At 63.0% G+C, this 21,043-nt stretch overlaps 1 protein-coding gene across 1 annotated transcript in view; it reads right to left on the bottom strand.

The window, feature by feature from the left end:
• LOC136789510 (apoptotic chromatin condensation inducer in the nucleus-like) overlaps positions 1 to 20,186 on the bottom strand; it is a 29,832-nt gene extending 9,646 nt beyond the window's left edge. The window contains 10 exon segments of the mRNA XM_066989559.1: positions 2,374 to 2,504; positions 2,923 to 2,962; positions 7,782 to 7,859; positions 11,574 to 11,670; positions 11,764 to 11,795; positions 13,252 to 13,932; positions 14,022 to 14,098; positions 16,964 to 17,075; positions 17,187 to 17,252; positions 19,902 to 20,186. Coding sequence (XP_066845660.1) covers positions 2,374 to 2,504; positions 2,923 to 2,962; positions 7,782 to 7,859; positions 11,574 to 11,670; positions 11,764 to 11,795; positions 13,252 to 13,932; positions 14,022 to 14,098; positions 16,964 to 17,075; positions 17,187 to 17,252; positions 19,902 to 20,039 — 1,452 coding nt within the window. The 5' untranslated portion in view covers positions 20,040 to 20,186.
• Between the last annotated feature and the right edge of the window lie 857 nt (positions 20,187 to 21,043).

The raw sequence follows: 21,043 nt of genomic DNA, 5'->3' as shown, positions 1-21,043 counted from the left end.
GGTCTTTGGAGTCCTTTTGGGGTCTTTTGGTGTCTTTTTAGGTCTTTTGGCGTCTTTTGGGGGTCTTTTGGGTCCCTTTCGGGGTCCCTTTCAGGGGTCTTTTGGGGTCTTTTGGGGGCTTTGGGGGTATTTTGGGGAGCTTTTTGGGGTCCTTTTGGGGGCTTTTGGGGGCTTTGCCGACTTCTCGGGTCTTTTGGGGATCTTTTTGGGGTCTTCTGGGAGTGTTTTGGGGGTCTTTTGGGGGCTTTTTGGGGTCTTTTGGGGTCTTTTGGTGAATATTCAGGACTAATTTGGGGTCTTTTGGAGTCCTCTGGGGTCTTTGGGGTCCTTTTGGGTCACTTCTGGGTGTTTGGGGGCTTTTGGGGTATTTTGGGGACTTTTGCAGTCTTTTGGAGTCTTTTGGGGTCTTTTGGGGTCTTTTCGGGTCTTTTGGGGGTTTGGGGTCTTTTTGGGCTATATTCAGGGCCGATCTGGGTCAATTTGTAGGATTTAGTGCTTTTGGGGTCTTTTAGGGCAATTTGGGGTCGATTTGTAGGATTGGGTCTTTTGGAGTCTTTTGGGGTCCTTTGGGGTCTTTTGGGTTCTTCTGAGGTCTTTTGGGGTCTTTTGGGTCCCTTTTGGGGTCTTTTGGGAGCCTTTTGGGGTATATTCAGGGCCGATTGGGGGTCAATTTGTAGGATTTGGTGCTTTTGGGGTCTGTTTTGGGAGGCAGTTTAGAGTGGATTTGGGGTCAATTTGTAGGATTTGGTGCTTTTGGGGTCTTTTGCAGTATATTTAGGACCAATTTGGGGCCAATTTGTAGGATTCGGTGTTTTTGGAGTCTTTTGGGGTCTTTTGGGGTATATTGAGGGCCGATTTGGGGTCCAATTTGTAGGATTGGGTCTTTCTGGGGTCCATTTTGGGGTCTTTTTGGGGCAGTTTGGGGTCAATTTGGGGTGGATTCGGGGTCAATTTGTAGGATTTGGTCTTTTGGGGGTACATTTGGGGCAATTTAGGGCAGATTTGGGGTGAATTTGTAGGATTTGGTCTATTTGGGGTTATTTTGGGGTCAATTTGGGTCTATTTAGGGCCAGTTTGGGGTGAATTTATAGCATTTGGTCTCTTTAGGGTCTATTTGGGGCCACTTGGGGGCAGATTTGGGGTGGATTTGGGGTCAGTCTGTAGGATTTGGTCTATTTTGGGTCTATTTGGGGCCATTTGGGGGCAATTTGGGGCGGATTTGGGGTCAGTTTGTAGGATTTGCTCTATTTTGAGTCTACTTCTGGTCAATTTGGGGCGGATCCGGGGTCACTCTGCAGGATTGGGTCTTTTGGGGTCAACTTTGGGACCGGTTTGGGTCAATTTAGGGCGGATTTGGGGCTGATTTGCAGTCAAATTGTAGGGTTTGGTCTTTTTGGGGCCAATTTGGGTCAATTTGGGGCGGATTTGGGGTCAATCTGTAGGACCGGGTCTCTTTGGGTCTATTTAGGGCCACTTTGGGTCCGATTTGGGGTGAATTCGTAGGATTTGATCTCTTTGGGGCTGTTTTAGGGCCAGCTTGGGTCTATTTAGGGCCAATTTGGGATGAATTTATAGGATTTGGTCAATTTAGGGTCAAAGCGGGTCAAATCTGGGATGATTTGGGGTGGATTTGGGCCCTATTTGGGGCCAATTTCTGATATTTGACCTTTTTGGAGTCATTTTGATCCAACTAGGGTCTATTTAGGACCAATTTAGGATGAATTTATAGGATTTGGTCAATTTAGGGTCAAATTGGGGCCATTTTGGGGCAATTTGGGGCAGATTTGGGTTGCATTTGCGTCCAATTTTTGGTATTCGATCTCTTTGGGGCCGTTTGGGTCCAACTTGGGACTGTTTAGGGCCAACTCGGGTCCGCTTTGGGACGAATTTATAGGATTTGGTCAATTTAGGGTCAAATTGGGGCCATTTTGGGGCAATTTGGGGCGGATTTGGGTTGGATTTGGGTCCAATTTTCGGTATTTCATCTCTCTGGGGGCCGTTTGGGTCCAACTTGGGTCCGTTTAGGGCCAATTTAGGACCAATTTAGGATGAATTTATAGGATTTGACCAACTTAGGGTCAAATTGGGACCGTTTTGGGGCAATTTGGGGCGGATTTGGGTTGGATTTGGGTCCAATTTTTGGTATTTCAGCTCTCTGGGGCTGTTTGGGTCCAACTTGGGTCCGTTTAGGGCCAATCCGGGCCCGCTTTGGGGCGAACTTACAGGATTTGCTCAACTCGGGGCCACTTCGGGATGTATTTGGGCTGTTTCGGGGCGGATTCGGGCCCGGTTTTGGGACCCGAGCCCCTTTGGGGTCCCGCAGCCCAGCCCCGGGCGCGTTTGGGGCGGGCTTCGGGGCCTTTCGGGGCTCACCTTGAGCGACTCGGTGCTGATGCTGATGCAGGGCCTCCGCGCCCCGCAGGCCGTGCTCGCCCCCCAGCGCCGCTTCCGCCCGGCCCCCGCCGCCGGCCCCGCCTCCGCCGCCTCCGGCCCCGCCCCCTTGGCTGCCATTGGTGGGAAGGGCACGCGGGGGGCGTGGTCAGCGCTGGCCACGCCCCCTTTAGTTAACCACGCCCCCTCCCTTGACTCATCACCACCTAATTTGCATACAACGCCCCGCCCACCTTCCAAACCCCGCCCCCTTCCCTTAAGCCCCCGCCCCTTCCCTTAAGCCCCGCCCCCTCCCTTAGGCCCCGCCCCCTCCCTTAGGCCCCGCCCCATCCCTTAGGCCCCGCCCCTCTCAAACCACGCCCCACGAAGCCCCCGCCCCCTCCCGCTAAGCCCCGCCCCTTCCGGCTCCACCCCTTCCGGCTCCACCCACTTCCGGCCCCGCCCACTTCCGGCCCCGCCCACTTCCGGCCCCTCCCACTTCCGGCCCCTCCCACTTCCGGCCCCGCCCACTTCCGGCCCCGCCCCTCTCACCCAGGAGCGCGATCTTCCTCTTGAAGGCCTTGGGCTGGGCCTGGGGGGAGGAGGGGAGGGGGGGGAGGGAGGACCCGGAAGGGGGCGGAGTCACCACGGGGGGCGTGGCTTAAGGAGGCCACGCCCCCTTGCGGGTGGCTCCTCCCCCTGTGGGTTATCGGGGGAGGGGGCGGGGCTGTGACGTCACAATGAGGGGGCGGGGCTGTGACGTCACAATGAAGGGGCGGGGCCGCCCCATAAGTGTGGGGCTGGGGGAGGGGCTATGGGGCGGGGAGGGGGGCCGTGGGGCGCCCCACAAGTGGGGCTGGGGGTGGGGGGCAGGGCCAGAAATCCGTGGGGCGCCCCATAAGTGTGGGGCAGGGCCCCATAAGCTGTGGGGCAGGGGCCCCATAAGTGGCACTCGGGGGTCCCGGGGTCTGTGGGGCGCCCCATAAGTGGGATTTGGGGGGGGGGGGGTTCCTGAGGATCTATGGGGCGCCCCCAAGCGGCACCAGCGAGCCGGGCAATCCGTGGGGCGCCCCACAAGTGGCGCTCGGGGCTCCTGGAGTCCGTGGGGTGCCCCCTAAGTGAGATTGGGGGGTCCTCAAGTCCGCGGGGTGCCCCACAAGTGGCGCTGCGGGGCCCTAGAGTCCGTGGGGTGCCCCATAAGTGAGATTTTGGGGCGCCCAAGTCCGTGGGGTGCCCCATAAGTGGCGGTCTGGGGTCCTGAGGATCTGTGGGGTGCCCCATAAGTGAGATTTTGGGGTCCTCGAGTCCGTGGGGTGCCCCATAAGTAGCAGCCGGGGGTCTTGAAATCTGTGGGGTGCCCCATAAGTGAGATTTCGGGGGGTCCCGGAGTCCATGGTGTGCCCCATAAGTGGCGGCTGGGGGTCTTTAGGATCTGTGGGGTGCCCCATAAGTGAGGTCTCGGGGTGCTGAAGTCCGTGGGGTGCCCCATAAGTGGCGGTCGGGGGTCCTGAGGATCTGTGGGGTGCCCCATAAGTGAGGTCTTGGGGTCCTTGAGTCCGTGGGGTGCCCCATAAGTAGCAGCCAGGGGTCTTGAAATCTGTGGGGTGCCCCATAAGTGAGATTTTGGGGGGTCCCGGAGTCCATGGTGTGCCCCATAAGTGGCGGTTGGGGGTCTTGAGGATCTGTGGGGTGCCCCATAAGTGAGGTCTTGGGGTCCTTGAGTCCGGGGGGTGCTCCATAAGTAGCAGCCGGGGGTCTTGAAATCTGTGGGGTGCCCCATAAGTGACATCTTGGGGTGCTCGAGTCCGTGGGGTGCCCCATAGGTAGCAGCCGGGGGTGTTGAAATCTGTGGGGTGCCCCATAAGTGAGATTTTGGGGTGCCCAAGTCCGTGGGGTGCCCCATAAGTGGCGGTCGGGGGTCGTGAGATCTGTGGGGCGCCCCATAAGTGAGGTTTTGGGGGTCCCGGAGTCTGCAGCGTGCCCCATAAGTGAGGTTTCGGGGGGGCTGAGGTCCGTGGGGTGCCCCATAAGTGAGCAGTTTCGGGGGGGGCTGAGGTCCGTGGGGTGCCCCATAAGCAGCAGTTGGGGGTCCCGGCGTCCATGGGGTGCCCCATAAGTAGCAGTTGGGGGTCCTGGAATCTGTGGGGCGCCCCATAAGTAGGATTTGGGGGGTCCCGGAGTCCGCGGCGTGCCCCATAAGCGGCGCGGTCGGGGGGCCTGAGAGCTGTGGGGCGCCCCCTAAGTGAGGTTTTTGGGGGTCCCGGAGTTCGCGGTGTGCCCCATAAGTGGCGGCTGTGGGTCCTGAGATCTGTGGGGCGCCCCCTAAGTACAGCTTTCAAGGTTCCATGGGGTGCCCCACAAGTGATTCGTCGAGTGGGGCGCCCCCTAAGTAGCGGTCGGGGGTCCCAGCGATCTGTGGGGCGCCCCACAAGTGAGATTTGGAGGTCTTCCGTGGGGCGCCCCATCACTTGTGGGTCCGGAGATCCGTGGGGCGCCCCCTAAGTGAGATGGGGTGTGGGCGTGCCCCACAAGTGGCAGGATCCGTGGGGCGCCCCATAAGTGGCGCTGTGGGGCCCCTGAGTCCGTGGGGTGCCCCATAAGTGAGATCTTGGGGGTCCTGAGTTCCGTGGGGCGCCCCATAAGTGGCACTTGTTGATCCGGGGGCGCCCATAAGTGAGATTTGGGGGTCCTTGGGGGGCGCCCCCTAAGTAAGTGGGGGTCCCGGCGATCTGTGGGGCCTGAGATCAGTGTGGGGTGCCCCATAAGTGGCACTTGTGGGTTGAGATCCGGGGGTCCCCCATGTGAGATCTTGGGGGTCCCGAGTTCCGTGGGGTGCCCCATAAGTGGCACTTGGGGGTCCCGGAGATCTGTGGGGTGCCCCATAAGTGAGATTTGGAAGTCCCAGACTTCTGTGGGGTGCCCCATAAGTGGCACTTGGGGGTCCTCGAGTGGGGTGCCCCCTAAGTGAGCATCTTGGGGGTCCTGAGTTCCGTGGGGCGCCCCCTAAGTAGCAGCTGGGGGTCCCGGTGATCCGTGGGGTGCCCCACAAGTGAGATTTGGGGGTCCCGAGTTCTGTGGGGTGCCCCATAAGTGGCACTTGGGGGTCCCGGCGATCCGTGGGGCGCCCCCTAAGTAGCAGTTGGGGGTCACCGAGTTCTATGGGGTGCCCCATAAGTGAGACTTGTGGGTCACGGAGATCTGTGGGGTGCCCCCTAAGTAGCAGTTGAGGGTCCTCGAGTTCCATGGGGCGCCCCCTAAGTAGCAGTTGGGGGTCCCGAGTTCCATGGGGTGCCCCATAAGTGAGATTTGGGGGTCCTGGAATCTGTCCCGTAGCAGTTGGGGGTCACAGCGATGGGGTGCCCCATAAGTGGCACTTGTGGGTCACGGCAATCCGTGGGGCGCCCCATAAGTGAGATCTCGAGTCCTTGGGGCGCCCCCTAAGTAGCAGTTGGGGGCCCGGTGATCCGTGGGGCGGTAGCATCCCGGCGATGGGGGTGCCCCACAACTGAGATTTGGGGGTCCCGACTTCTGTGGGGTGCCCCCTAAGTGGCACTTGGGGGTCCGGCGATCCGTGGGGCGATCCTCGAGTGGGGCGCCCCCTAAATAGCAGTTGGGGGTCCCGATGATCTGTGGGGTGCCCCCTAAGTAGCAGTTGGGGGTCCCAGCCGATCTGTGGGGCGCCCCATAAGTGAGATTCAGGAGTCCCGCCGATCTATGGGGTGCCCCATAAGTGAGATCTGGGGGTCCCGGAGATCTGTGGGGTGCCCCATAAGTAGCAGTTGGGGGCCCCGGCGATCCGTGGGGCGCCCCACAAGCGGCTTTTCGAGGCCCGGGCTCCTTCAGGGCGGCCGACGGGAGGCCGAGGCCCCCAAGTCCTTCGGGGGGGGCGCCGTGGGGCGGCCGTGGGGCGGCCGCAGGGCACTTGTGGGTGCGGGCGCGGGACGCCGCGGGGCGCCGTGGGGCGGGGCGCGGGGCGCCGGCTCCTCCGTGGGGCGTCGGGGGGGGCCCCCGGGGGGGGGCACTGGGGGGGTCCCGGGGTCCCCCAGGATGGCCGCGTCGAGGTCCCGGGGGTGCCCAGCGGGAGGCACTTGGGGGTCGCGGAGCTCCGGCCGTGGGGCGCCCCCCAAGTGTGGGGCGGGGGCGGCGGCGGCGGGGGGGGGCTCCGTCAGCCAGCGCTGGGTGCCCAAAAGAGAGACGTTGGGGGGTCCCGGAGCGCCGTGGGGGCCGCCCCACACGTGTGGGGCGCGCGGGGAGGGGTGGGGGGGAGGTTGGGGGGCTGCCCCCCAAGTGGGGGGGGGGGGCGCGGATGTGGGGCACCCCCTAAGTGGCGTGGGGGGCGGGGGGTAAAAAGGGGGGGCGGGGGGAGATGGCGGGGGCGGGGCTTCGGGCCCCACAAGTGTGGGGCGCCCCCCAAGTAGGCGTGGGGCGCCCCCCGAGGGGGTCGTGGGGCTGCCCCCCAAGTAGCCGTGGGGCAGGCAAAGATCTATGGGGCTGCCCCCCACGTAGCCGTGGGGCGCCCCCCAAGTCCCTATGGGGCGCCCAGGGCGCTATGGGGCGCCCCCCAAGTATGGGGCTGCCCCCAAGTCCCTACGCTACTCAAGGGGGGGCTGCCCCCCAAGTCGTTACGGGGGTATATGGGCTGCCCCCCAAGTCGCCTACACTATGGGGCCCCCCAAGTCGACGGGGCCCGCAGGTACTCAAGAGCTATGGGGCTGCCCCCAAGTCGTTACGGGGTGCGCAGGGCGCTATGGGCTGCCCCCCAAGTAGCTGCGGGGCGCACAAACATCTATGGGGCTGCCCCCCAAGTAAACGGGGGGGGCCCGGAGATGCTGGAGGCGCTGTGGGGCTGCCCCCCAAGTAGCTGTGGGGCACCGGAGTCGCTATGGGGCGCCCAAGTATCTATGGGGCTGCCCCCCAAGTAGCTGTGGGGCGCCCCCCAAGTCCCTATGGGGCACCCAGGTATCTATGGGGCTGCCCCCCAAGTATCTATGGGGCACCCAAATATCTATGCCCCCCAAGTAGCGCACTGAAGCCGCTATGGGGCTGCCCCCCAAGTCCCTATGGGGCCCCCAAGTATCTACGGGGCGCCCCCCAAGTATCTATGGGGTGCCCAAGGCGCTATGGGGCTGCCCCCCAAGTCCCTATGGGGCGCCCCCCAAATCGCTATGGGGCTGGAAGTATCTATGGGGCTGCCCCCCAAGTCCCTATGGGGCCCCCAAATATCTATGGGGCTGCCCCCCTAAGTCCCTCTGGGGCACCCAAAACCCCTATAGGGTGCCCCCCAAGTATCTATGGGGCTGCCCCCCAAGTCCTCTGGGGCCCCCCCAAGTGCCCCCCCCCCCAACCCCCCCCCCGATGTGGGGCTGCCCCCCAAGTGCCCCCCCCCCCCCCCCACGCGCGGGGGTCGTTACCTCGGGGTCCGGGGGGCGCTCGGGGGGGGGCGGCCCCGGGGGGGGGGCCCCAGCTCCATGGGCGCCGGCGGCTCCTCGCTGGGGGGGGGGGGGATCAGTGGGGCTGCCCCATAGTGGGGGGGGGTAAGGGGGGGGGGTGCCCGGCCCCATAGCGGGGGGTTGGGGGGGGAGGGGGGGGCCCCGCACTTGGGGGGCTGGGGGTAACCGGGGGCGCCCTGCCCCATAGAGCGGCCCTGGCCCCATAGATTTTACCCCTGGCCCATAGATCCTCCCCCCAGCCCCATAGATTTTACCCCCAGCCCCATAGGAGCCCCCCCAGCCCCATAGATTTTACCCCCAGCCCCACAGATCCTCCCCCAGCCCCATAGGAACGCCCCCAGCCCCACAGATCTCCCTCCAGCCCCATAGGGACGCCCCCCCGGCCCCATAGATTTTTCCCCAGCCCCATAGATCCTCCCCCCGGCCCCCTAGACTTCACCCCCAGCCCCATAGATTGGCTCCCAGCCCCATAGGAATGCCCCCGCCCCACAGATCCTCTCCCAGCCCCATAGATCCCCCCCCAGCCCCACAGATCCTCCCCCCAGCCCCATAGGGACGCTCCCCTGGCCCCATAGATTTTTCCCCAGCCCCATAGGAATGCCCCCAGCCCCACAGATCCTTCCCCCAGCCCCACAGATCCCCCCCCAGCCCCATAGATTTTTCCCTGGCCCCATAGAAGCCCCCCCAGCCCCACAGATCCTCTCCCAGCCCCATAGATTGGCCCCCCAGCCCCACAGATCCTCCCCCCAGCCCCATAGATCCCCCCCAGCCCCACAGATCCCTGCCCCACATCCCCCAGCCCCACAGCTCCTCCCCTGGCCCCACACATCCCTCACCCCACATCCCCAGCCCCACATCCCCCAGCCCCACATCCCCCAGCCCCACATCCCCCAGCCCACACCCCCCAGCCCCACATCCCAGCCCCACATCCCCAGCCCCACATCCCCCAGCCCCACACCCCCCAGCCCCACACCCCCCAGCCCACACCCCCCAGCCCCACACCCCCCAGCCCCACATCCCCAGCCCACAGATCCCGGCCCCACATCCCCCAGCCCCACATCCCCAGCCCACACCCCCCAGCCCCACACCCCCCAGCCCCACACCCCCCAGCCCCACACCCCCCAGCCCCACACCCCCCAGCCCCACATCCCCCAGCCCCACACCCCCCAGCCCCACACCCCCCAGCCCCACACCCCCCAGCCCCACATCCCCAGCCCCACAGATCCCGGCCCCACATCCCCCAGCCCCACATCCCCCAGCCCCACACCCCCCAGCCCACACCCCCCAGCCCACACCCCCAGCCCCACATCCCCCAGCCCCACACCCCCCAGCCCCACACCCCCCAGCCCCACACCCCCCAGCCCCACAGATCCCGGCCCCACATCCCCCAGCCCCACATCCCCCAGCCCCACATCCCCCCAGCCCCACATCCCCCAGCCCACACCCCCCAGCCCCACACCCCCCAGCCCCACACCCCCCAGCCCCACATCCCAGCCCACATCCCCCAGCCCCACACCCCCCAGCCCCACATCCCAGCCCCACATCCCCCAGCCCCACACCCCCCAGCCCACACCCCCCAGCCCCACATCCCCCAGCCCCACAGATCCCGGCCCCACATCCCCCAGCCCACATCCCCCAGCCCCACACCCCCAGCCCCACACCCCCCAGCCCCACACCCCCCCAGCCCACACCCCCCAGCCCCACACCCCCCAGCCCCACATCCCCAGCCCCACATCCCCCAGCCCCACACCCCCCAGCCCCACACCCCCCAGCCCCACACCCCCAGCCCCACACCCCCCAGCCCCACACCCCCAGCCCCACATCCCCCAGCCCCACATCCCCCAGCCCCACATCCCCCAGCCCCACACCCCCCAGCCCACACCCCCCAGCCCCACACCCCCAGCCCCACATCCCCCAGCCCCACACCCCCCAGCCCCACACCCCCAGCCCCACACCCCCCAGCCCCACATCCCCCAGCCCCACAGATCCCGGCCCACATCCCCCAGCCCCACATCCCCCAGCCCACACCCCCCAGCCCCACACCCCCCAGCCCCACACCCCCCAGCCCCACATCCCCCAGCCCCACACCCCCAGCCCACACCCCCCAGCCCCACACCCCCCCAGCCCCACAGATCCCGGCCCCACATCCCCCAGCCCCACATCCCCCAGCCCCACATCCCCCAGCCCCACATCCCCCAGCCCCACACCCCCAGCCCCACACCCCCAGCCCCACACCCCCCAGCCCCCACATCCCAGCCCCACATCCCCCAGCCCCACATCCCCCAGCCCCACACCCCCCAGCCCCACACCCCCCAGCCCCACACCCCCCCCCCACACCCCCAGCCCCACATCCCCCAGCCCCACAGATCCCGGCCCCACATCCCCCAGCCCCACATCCCCCAGCCCCACACCCCCAGCCCCACACCCCCCAGCCCCACACCCCCCCAGCCCCACACCCCCCAGCCCCACACCCCCCAGCCCCACATCCCCCAGCCCCACACCCCCCAGCCCCACACCCCCCAGCCCCACATCCCCCCAGCCCCACAGATCCCGGCCCCACATCCCCCAGCCCCACATCCCCCAGCCCCACATCCCAGCCCCACATCCCCCAGCCCCACATCCCCCAGCCCCACACCCCCCAGCCCCACACCCCCCAGCCCCACATCCCAGCCCCACATCCCCCAGCCCCACATCCCCCAGCCCACACCCCCAGCCCCACACCCCCCAGCCCCACATCCCCCAGCCCCACAGATCCCGGCCCCACATCCCCCAGCCCCACATCCCCCAGCCCCACACCCCCAGCCCCACACCCCCCAGCCCCACACCCCCAGCCCCACACCCCCCAGCCCCACACCCCCCAGCCCCACACCCCCAGCCCCACATCCCCCAGCCCCACATCCCCCAGCCCCACATCCCCCAGCCCCACATCCCCCAGCCCCACACCCCCAGCCCCACACCCCCCAGCCCCACATCCCCCAGCCCCACAGATCCCGGCCCCACATCCCCCAGCCCCACACCCCCCAGCCCCACACCCCCCAGCCCCACACCCCCAGCCCCACACCCCCCAGCCCCACACCCCCCAGCCCCACATCCCCCAGCCCCACATCCCCCAGCCCCACACCCCCCAGCCCCACACCCCCCAGCCCCACACCCCCCAGCCCCACACCCCCCAGCCCCACACCCCCCAGCCCCACATCCCCCAGCCCCACATCCCCCAGCCCCACATCCCCCAGCCCCACACCCCCCAGCCCCACACCCCCCAGCCCCACACCCCCCAGCCCCACACCCCCCAGCCCCACACCCCCCAGCCCCACACCCCCCAGCTCCACACCCCCCAGCCCCACAGATCCCGGCCCCACACCCCCAGCCCCACACCCCCAGCCCCACACCCCCCAGCCCCACACCCCCCAGCCCCACACCCCCCAGCCCCACACCCCCCAGCCCCACATCCCCCAGCCCCACACCCCCCAGCCCCACACCCCCCAGCCCCACATCCCAGCCCCACACCCCCCAGCCCCACACCCCCCAGCCCCACACCCCCCAGCCCCACACCCCCCAGCCCCACACCCCCCAGCCCCACACCCCCCAGCCCCACACCCCCCAGCCCCACAGATCCCGGCCCCACATCCCCCAGCCCCACAGATCCCGGCCCCACATCCCCCGGCCCCACATCCCCCAGCCCCACATCCCCCAGCCCCACATCCCCCCGCCCCACACATCCCAGCCCCACAGATCCCCGCCCCCCGCCCTCACCCCGGCCCTATTGTGGGGCCCGGCGCCGTCTCGGGGGCGGCCATCTTGCCGCTTACCCAGCAGCCCCCGCGCGGGGAGGGGCGGGGCCGGGAGGGGAGGGAGGGAGGGAGGGAGGGAGGGGGGAGGGAGGGAGGGAGGTGGGAGGGAGGGAGCCCCCCCCCCCCCCCCCCCCCCCCCCCCCCCCGCTCACCCCTGGGGCCGCGGCGGCTCCTGGCGGGCGTCCTGCGGGGGGGGGGGGGGGGTCAGGGGCGCTCCCAGTAACACCAGTAACACCCACCAGTAACACCAGTAACGGCCCCTCTCCCCCCCAGTCCCTCCCAGTATATCCCAGTCCCTCCCAGTACCGCCCAAACCCCTCCCAGTACATCCCAGTGCCCCCGATCCCCCCAGTCCCTCCCAGTAGCCCCCAGTGCCCCCCAACTCCCTCCCAGTTCCCCCCAGTCCCCCCATTTCCCCTCCCAGTCACCCCCCAGTCCCCTCCCAGTAGCTCCCAGTCCCTTCCCAGTCCCCCCCAACCCCCTCCCAGTCCCCCCATTCCCCCCCAGTCCCCCCCCCAGTCCCCCCCAACCCCCTCCCAGTCCCCCCATTTCCTCCCCCAGTCCCTCCCAGTAGCCCCCAGAGCCCCCAGTCCCCCCCCCAGTCCCCCCATTTCCCCTCCCAGTGCCCCCATTTCCCCCCCCAGTCCCCCCCATTTCCCCCCCAGTCCCTCCCAGTAGCCCCCAGTGCCCTCCAGTCCCCCCCCCAGTTGCCCATTCCCCCCCCACTGCCCTCCAACCCCTTCCCAGTCTCCCCCAGTCCCCCCATCTCCCCTCCCAGTCCCCTCCCAGTACCCCCACTGCCCTCCAACCCCCCCAGTACCCCCCCAGTGCCCCCATTTCCCCCCCCACACCCCCCCCAGTACCCCCCCGACCCCCTCCCAAGTCCCTCCCAGTCCCCCCCAGTGCCCCCCAACCCCCCTCCCAGTCCCTCCCAGTCCCCCCCAGTGCCTCCCAAACCCCTCCCACTCCCTCCCAGTTCCCCCATCTCCTCCCCCACTCCCCCCCCCCAGTGCCTCCCAACCCCCTCCCAGTCCCTCCCAGTCCCCCCATTTCCCCCCCCAGTCCCTCCCAGTAGCCCCTAGTGCCCCCAACCCCCCCCCCAGTCCCCCCATTTCCCCTCCCAGTGCCCCCCAGTCCCTCCCAGTAGCCTCCACACCCCCCCCCATTTCCCCCCCAGCCCCCCCAGTCCCTCCCCAGCCCCCCCCCCAGTGCCCCCCAGTCCCCCCATTTCCCCTCCCAGTGCCCCCCAACCCCCTCCCAGTCTCCCCCCAGTCCCCCCCATTTCCCCTCCCAGTGCCCCCCAGTCCCTCCCAGTAGCCCCCACACCCCCCCATTTCCCCCCCAGTGCCCCCCAACCCCCCCCAGCCCCCCCATTTCCCCCCCCAGCGTCCCCCAACCCCCCCCCAACCCCTCCCAGCCCCCTCCCAGTGCCCCCCAGTCCCTCCCAGTAGCCCCCAACCCCCCCCATTCCCCCCCAGCCCCCCCAACCCCCCCCCATTTCCCCCCCAGCCCCTCCCAACCCCCTCCCAGCCCCCCCCAGCCCCTCCCAGCCCCCCCTTTTCCCTCCCCAGCCCCCCCCCAGCCCCCCCCAGCCCCTCCCAACCCCTCCCAGTCCCCCCCAGTGCCCCCAGTGCGCTCACCGTGGGGGCGGGGGGGGAGGCGGCGCTGCCCGGGGAGGAGGCGGGGCCGGGCGAGGAGGAGCCCGAGGGGGAGGGGGAGGGGGGCGGGGCCTGGCCACGTGACCCCGCCCCCGGGGGCGTGGCCTCGGCGTCGGGCCCCGCCCCTTCCGCGGAGGGGGGCGGGGCTTCGGAGGGGGGCGTGGCCTCGGGAGGGGGCGTGGCTTTGGTGGGCGTGGCCTCGGTGGGCGGGGCTTCGGGAGGGGGCGTGGCCTCGGTGGGCGGGGCTTCGGGAGGGGGCGTGGCCTCGGGAACAGGCAGGGCATCGGCAGGGGGCGTGGCCTCAGAAAGGGGCGGGGCTTCCGCAGGGGGCGTGGCCTCTGCGGGGGGCGTGGCCTCGGGTTGGGGCGCGGCCTCAGGGGGCGGGGCTTCGGCAGGGGGCGGAGCCTCGGGAGGGGGGGCGGGCTCGGAAAGGGGCGGGGCTTCGGAAAGGGGCGGGGCTTCGGAAAGGGGCGGGGCTTCGGAAAGGGGCGGGGCTTCCGCGGGGGGCGTGGCCTCGGCGGGGGGCGGGGCTTCGGGCTCCTCCTCCTCCTCGTCTTCCTCCTCCTCCTCCTCCTCCTCCTCCTCTTCCTCCTCCTCCTCCTCCTCCAGGGGGGGCCGGGCCCCGCGGCGGCCCCGGGGGGGTCCCTCGGGGGGCTTCCGGCCCTGCTCCCGCCAACAGGAAGCGTGAGGAGCCCCGAAATCGCGGGGTTCGGGCCCAAAAGCGGAGGGGGGGGGTGTGGGGGGGGGGTTACCTGGCGCACCCGCTCGCTGCGCCGCTCCGGCCTCCGCCCGGGCTCCTCGTCCGAGTCCTCGCAGCTGCGGCCCGAGGCTGCGGCGGGGAAGGGGTTAATTTTGGGGGGGCTCCGGGGGGTTTTAGGGGGAAGGGCGGCGGGGATTGGCCCCCAGGCGGGGGTGAAACTGCTGTAAAATTAACCAAACGCCACCAAAATGGGCCCAGGTTCGCCCTAGTTGCTCTGAATCCCCGCAGAACGGCCCCGAATTCCCCTCGATTTCCCCCAAATCCCCTCAAAATGGCCCCAAATCCACTTAATTTCCCCCAAATCCCCTCAGAACGACCCCAAATTCCCCTCAATTTCCCTCAAATCTCCTCAAAATGGCCCCAAATTCCCCTTAATTTCCCTCAGATCCCCTCAGAACAACCCCAAATCCCCTCAAAATGGCCCCAAATCCACTTAATTTCCCCCAAATCCCCTCAGAACAACCCCAAATCCCCTCCGAACGACCCCAATTTCCCCTTAATTTCCCCCAAATCCCCTCCGAACGACCCCAAATCCCCTCAAAATGACCCCAATTTCCCCTTAATTTCCCCCAAATCTCCTCAAAATGGCCCCAAATTCCCCTTAATTTCCCCAGATCCCCTCAGAACGACCCCAAATTCCCCTTAATTTCCCCAAATCCCGTCCGAACGACCCCAAATTCCCCTTAATTCCCCCAAATCCCCTCAGAACAACCCTAATTTCCCCTTAATTTCCCCCAAATCCCCTCAGAACAGCCCCAAATTCCCCTCAATTTCCCTCAAATCCCCTCAAAATGACCCCAAATTCCCCTTAATTTCCCTCAAATACCCTCAAAATGGCCCCAAATCCACTTAATTTCCCCCAAATCCCCTCAAAATGACCCCAAATTCCCTTAATTTCCCTCAAATACCCTTAAAATGGCCCCAAATCCACTTAATTTCCCCCAAATCCCCTCAGAACAGCCCCAAATTCCCCTTAATTCCCCCCAAATCCCCTCAAAATGGCCCCAAATCCACTTAATTTCCCCCAAATCCCCTCAAAATGGCCCCAAATCCACTTAATTTCCCCCAAAACCCTCAGAACAACCCCAAATCCCCTCCGAACGACCCCAATTTCCCCTTAATTCCCCCAAATCCCCTCCGAACGACCCCAAATTCCCCTTAATTCCCCCAAATCCCCTCAGAACGACCCCAAATTCCCCTTAATTCCCCAAATCCCCTCAAAATGGCCCCAAATTCACTTAATTTCCCCCAAATCCCCTCAAAACGACCCCAAATCCACTTAATTTCCCCCAAATCCCCTCAAAATGGCCCCAGATTCCCTTTAATTTCCCCAAATCCCCTCAGAACGACCCAAAATTCCCCTTAATTTCCCTCAAATCCCCTCAGAACGACCCCAAATTCCCCTCAATTTCCCTCAAATCCCCTCAAAATGGCCCCAAATTCCCCTTAATTTCCCTCAGATCCCCTCAGAACCCCAAATCCCCTCAAAATGACCCCAAATTCCCCTTAATTTCCCCCAAATACCCTCAAAATGGCCCCAAATCCACTTAATTCCCCCAAATTCCCTCAGAACGACCCCAATTTCTCAATTTCCCCCAAATCTCCTCAAAATGGCCCCAAGTCCACCTAATTTCCCTCAGATCCCCTCAGAACAACCCCAAATCCCCTCAGAACGACCCCAATTTCCCCTTAATTCCCCCAAATCCCCTCAGAACGACCCCAAATTCCCCTTAATTCCCCCAAATCCCCTCAGAACGACCCCAAATTCCCCTTAATTCCCCCAAATCCCCTCAGAACGACCCAAAATTCCCCTTAATTTCCCCAAATCCCCTCAGAACGACCCCAAATTCCCCTTAATTTCCCCAAATCCCCTCAGAACGACCCCAAATTCCCCTTAATTCCCCCAAATCCCCTCAGAACGACCCCAAATTCCCCTTAATTTCCCCAAATCCCCTCAGAACGACCCCAAATTCCCCTTAATTCCCCCAAATCCCCTCAGAACGACCCCAAATTCCCCTTAATTTCCCCAAATCCCCTCAGAACGACCCCAAATTCCCTTTAATTCCCCCAAATCCCCTCAGAACGACCCCAATTTCCCCTTAATTCCCCCAAATCCCCTCAAAATGGCCCCAAATCCACTTAATTTCTCCCAAATCCCCTCAAAACGACCCCAAATTCACTTAATTTCCCCCAAATCCCCTCAAAACGACCCCAAATCCACTTAATTTCCCCCAAATCCCCTCAAAATGGCCCCAGATTCCCTTTAATTTCCCCAAATCCCCTCAGAACGACCCAAAATTCCCCTTAATTTCCCTCAAATCCCCTCAATACGACCCCAAATTCCCCTTAAATCCCCCAAATCCCCTCAGAACGACCCCAAATTTCCCTTAATGCCCCCCAAATCCCCTCAGAACGACCCAAAATTCCCCTTAATTTCCCTCAAATCCCCTCAATACGACCCCAAATTCCCCTTAATTTCCCCCAAATCCCCTCAAAATGGCCCCAAATTCCCCTTAATTCCCCCAAACCCCATCAAAACCACCCCAAATTCCCCTCAAATTGCCCTCGATTCCCCCTAATTTCCCTCAAATCCCCTCAAAATGTCCCCAAACCTCCTCAAAACCCCGCCAAAACGCCCCCAAAGACCCCTAACTCCCCCCAAACACCCCCAAATCCTCCCAAATCCCCTCAAAACAACCCCCAAATCCTCCCAGATTTCCCCCAAATCCCGTTAACCTCCCCTAGTTTTCCCTAAAACACTCCCAATTCCCCCTAATTTCCCCCCAAATCCCCTCAAAACACCCCAAATCCCCCCTAATTCCCCATAAAACCCCCCGAAGCGCCCCCAAATCCCCCCAGAATCCTCCCCAAACCCTCCCCGTCCCCGTTTTGGGGAAGAAAACCCCAAAATCCCCCGAATTTCCCCCAAACCACCTTCGAGCTCGGCGGCCTCGCGCGCCTCCCGCTCCAGCCGCTGCTGCAGCAGCTCCTGCTGCTTCTCCAGGTACTGCTTGATGAAGCTGTTCTGGCTCATCTCCTCCCCGATCTGGGGCAAAAAAAGGCAGTTTTGGGAAAAACGACGCTCGGTCAAGGGCCTGGGAACGTTTTCGGGGGGGTTCTGGGTTTTTTTTTGGGGTGGTTTTGGGGTTTTTTTTACCTGGGAGTTGGGCTGGAAGGTGGCGTGGGGCGTGGAGTGCTTCTGGAGGTTCTCCAGCATCAGCGCCTGGGGTTTGGGGGAAAAAGCAGGGATTTTGGGGCAGCCCCACAATTAAAACAACCCTCCCCGTTTCCTTGATCCTTTACGCCCCCAAATAACCCCAATTTACCTCAAAAAATCCTTACAATGCTCCAAAACCACCCCAAACCCCTCAAAACTCATTGTACTCAAATCTCTGTAACATCCCCACAAACAAAACCCCCAAAACCCACAAAATTCACCCAAAATATGTCAAATTTCCCTCCCAAAGCTTACTGTTAAGGGTTATCCTAATTTTCCACCCCAAAATCTCCTCACAAAACCCCAAAATTCTTTCAAATCGCCCCAAAATCTCATCGAGCTCACAAAAATAGGAGTCTCTGGGGTGTTTCCACCTCAAAACCTCCTTAAAAAAAACCAAATCACCTCAAAACACCCCAAAAAAATAACATTTGGGGGTCTCCACGGGTCCCTGCACCTAAATCTCCTCAGAAAAAGCCAAATTTTCCTCAAAAAAACCCAAAATCTCCTCATGATCCCCCCAAAACTCACTATAGGAGGGTTTCTAGGGGTTTCTCTACAAAATCTCCTCACAAAACCCCCAAAACCTCCTCACAAAACCCCCAAAATCTTACTGCGGAAGCTTTCTATGGGTCCAACTAACCCCAAACCACCAAAAAATCCCACAAAACCCCCAAAAAATCTCCTCAGATCAACCCAAAAAATCATAATTTAAAAGTTTTCCCTAAATCTCCTCACAAAACCCCAAAATCTCCTCACAAAACCCCAAAATCTCCTCACAAAAGCCCCCCAAACCCCTCATATTGGGGTTTTCTATAAATTTTTCCATAAATTCTCCTCATAAAACCCCAAATCTCCTTAAAACCACCCCAAACCTCACTTCAGGATTTTTCTACAGGTCCCCATAACCCCCAGTGTCCGCAAAACCCCCAAAATATCCTCAGGACCACCCTAAAAATTGCCATGCGAATATCACGTAGAGCCTGCCCATAAAATCTCTTCAAAATGATTCTAAATCCTCTCAAAAATACCCCAAATCCCCTCACAAAAATCCCAACTAACTCTTAAAACCTCAAATCCCATCAGGACCGCCCAAAACCCCCTCAGGACCCCCCACATCCCCTCAGAAGACCCTCAAAAATCCCACGATCCCCAAAATCTCAGAAAAAATAAACATCGGGACCCCCAAAAGACCCCAAATCCCCTCAAAAGCCTCCAAACCCCCTCAAAAGCACCCCAAATGCCATCAGAAACCCCCAAAACCCCTCAGAAAGATCCCAAATCCCCTGAGGGCCCCCAAAATCTCCTCAGAAGCCCCCAAAAAACACCTCAAAACCACCCCAAATCGCCTCAAAACCACCCCAAATACCCTCAGGAAACCCAAAATCTCCTCAGAATTGCTCAAAAACCCTTCAAAAACACCCAAAACCTCTTCATAAACGCCCCAAATACTCTCGAGGCCCTCCAGATCCCCTCAGGACCCCCCAAATCCCCTCATAAACACCCTAAGCCGCCCTCAAAGCCCCCAAAATCTCCTCAGGACCCCCGAAATTTTCTCGAAAGCCTCCAAAACTACCTCAAAAATACCAGAAATCTTCTCAGGACCCCTAAATCTCCTCAGAAGCCCTCAAAAATCATCTCAAAAGCACCCCAAATCCCCTTGAAATTCACCAAAACCCCTCAGAAAGACCCCAAACCCCCTCAGGACGCCCAAAATCTCCTCAGGACCCCCCAAGCCCCCTCAGAAACCCCCTAAGCCCCCCTCAAAACCCCCTAAATCCCCTCAGGACCCCCCAAAACTTCCTCAAAAACACCCCAAATCCCGACAAAACTCTCCAGATCTCCTCACGACCCCTTAAAATTTCCTTGGGACCCCCAAAATCCCATCAGAACCCCCCCAAATCTCCTCAGAACCCCCAAACCCCCCCATAAAAACCCAAATCCCCTCAAAAACATCCTAAGCCCCTCTCAGAACCCCCAAAATCTCCTCAAAAGCCCCCAAAACTACCTCAAAAACACCACGAATCTCCTCAAGACCCCCAAAATCTCCTCAAAAGCCCCCCAAAAAACACCTCAAAAAGACCCCAAATCTCCTCGGAACTCCTCAAAACCCCTCAGGACCCCCTAAATCCCCTCAGGACCCCCCAAGCCTCCCTCAAAGCCCCCCAAATCCCCTCAGAATCGCCCCAAATCCTCTCAAAAACACCCCAAATCCCCTCGGGGCCCCCCAAATCCCCTCAAAACACCATAAATCTCCTCAGAATCGCCCCAAAACCCCCTCAGGAGCCCCGAAATCTCCTCAGGACCCCCCCCAACACCCCCTCAAAAACACCCCAAATCCCCCCGAAACTCCTCGAAACCCCTCAGAAAGACCCCAAACCCCCCTCGGACCCCCCGAACCCACTCAGAAACGTCCTAAACCCCTCTCAAAACCCCCAAAATCTCCTCAAAACACCCAAAGTCTCCTCAGGAACCCCAAAGTCTCCTCAGAATCGCCCCAAACCGCCCTCAAAACACCCCGAAACCCCCCAAATCCCCTCAGGACCCCCAAAATCTCCTCAGGATCTCCTCGAACCCCCCCCCCCGGCCCCCTCTCCCCCCGCCGCCATCTTCCCCCTTCCCCCTCCCCCCCCCCCGCCGCAGCCCCGCGCTCACCCCCCGCAGCCGCTTGACCAGGGCGCTCTTCTGGCCGCTCTTGGCCAGCCCCCGGCGCTCCAGGGCCGCCTTCAGGTCGGCCACGCGCAGCAGATGCAGCGGCCGCCCGTCCAGCGTCACCTCCTCCCCGTCCGCCATCTTGCGCCTGCCTCCGCCCCGCCGCCCGCTTCGGCTCCTTCCGGACCCGCTTCGGCTCCTTCCGGACCCGCTTCGGCTCTTCCCGGACCCGCTTCGGCTCTTCCCGGATCCTTTCGGCTCTTCCCGGAACACTTCGGCTCTTCCCGGAGCCGCTTCGGGCGTTTCCGGAGCCGTTCGGCTCTTCCCGGACCCCTTCCGGTGTTTCCGGAGCCCGCTCGGCTCCGCCCCGCCCCCTCCCTTCGGCTACTTCCGGCAGACTTCGGCTACTTCCGGTAAGCTTCGGGTGTTTCCGCCCTGACCTCGGCAACTTCCGGAAATCTTCGGCAACTTCCGGCCAGGCTTCGGCTCCTCCCGCTCCCCCCCCGCCCCTCGGGGTCCCCTTCGGCAATTTCCGTCAATTTTCGCCAATTTTCGCCGATTTCCGCCCAAACTTCGGCTTTTTCCGCCAATTTCCGCCAAATTTCGCCCCCTCCCGCCCCCTCTCGCCCTCCCCCTTTCTCCCCCCTCCCCTCTGCTAACCCGGATGTGACGTCATCCCGCCCCACCGGAAGTGGCGGCCTGCTTCCGGGTCGTGGGTGGGCGGGGTTACGGCGGATGTGGCGTCACGGGGCGTGCCGGAAGTGGGGGGGGGGGGGCGTTGGGGGTAGGGTCGCCTCCAAGGGGTTTGTTTACGTCAGGAGGGGTTGTTTATGTAGGGTCTACCGGAAGTGGGCGTGTTTACATCCCGCGGGTTTGTGTAGGGCCTACCGGAAGGCCCCTTGTTTGTGTAGGGCTTACTCAAAAGGGGGTTGTTTACATAGGGCCTACCCTAAAGGGCATTGTTTACGTTGTGTTCTTGCCCGTGGGTTTATGCAGGGCCTACCAGAAGGCCCCTTGTTTACATAGGACCTACCAGGAAGGGGATTGTTTACATATGACCTACTGGAAAGCCCATTGTTTATGTAGGGCCTACTCAAAAGGGGGTTGTTCACGTAGGGCCTACCACAAGAGGCCTTGTTTACATG

Source organism: Anser cygnoides, unplaced genomic scaffold (assembly GCF_040182565.1).
Source record: "Anser cygnoides isolate HZ-2024a breed goose unplaced genomic scaffold, Taihu_goose_T2T_genome scaffold_52_1, whole genome shotgun sequence".
Taxonomy (NCBI): Eukaryota; Metazoa; Chordata; class Aves; order Anseriformes; family Anatidae; genus Anser; species Anser cygnoides.
The sequence above is the reverse complement of the archived record's forward strand: the minus strand, read 5'-3'. Positions and strand labels throughout refer to the sequence as shown.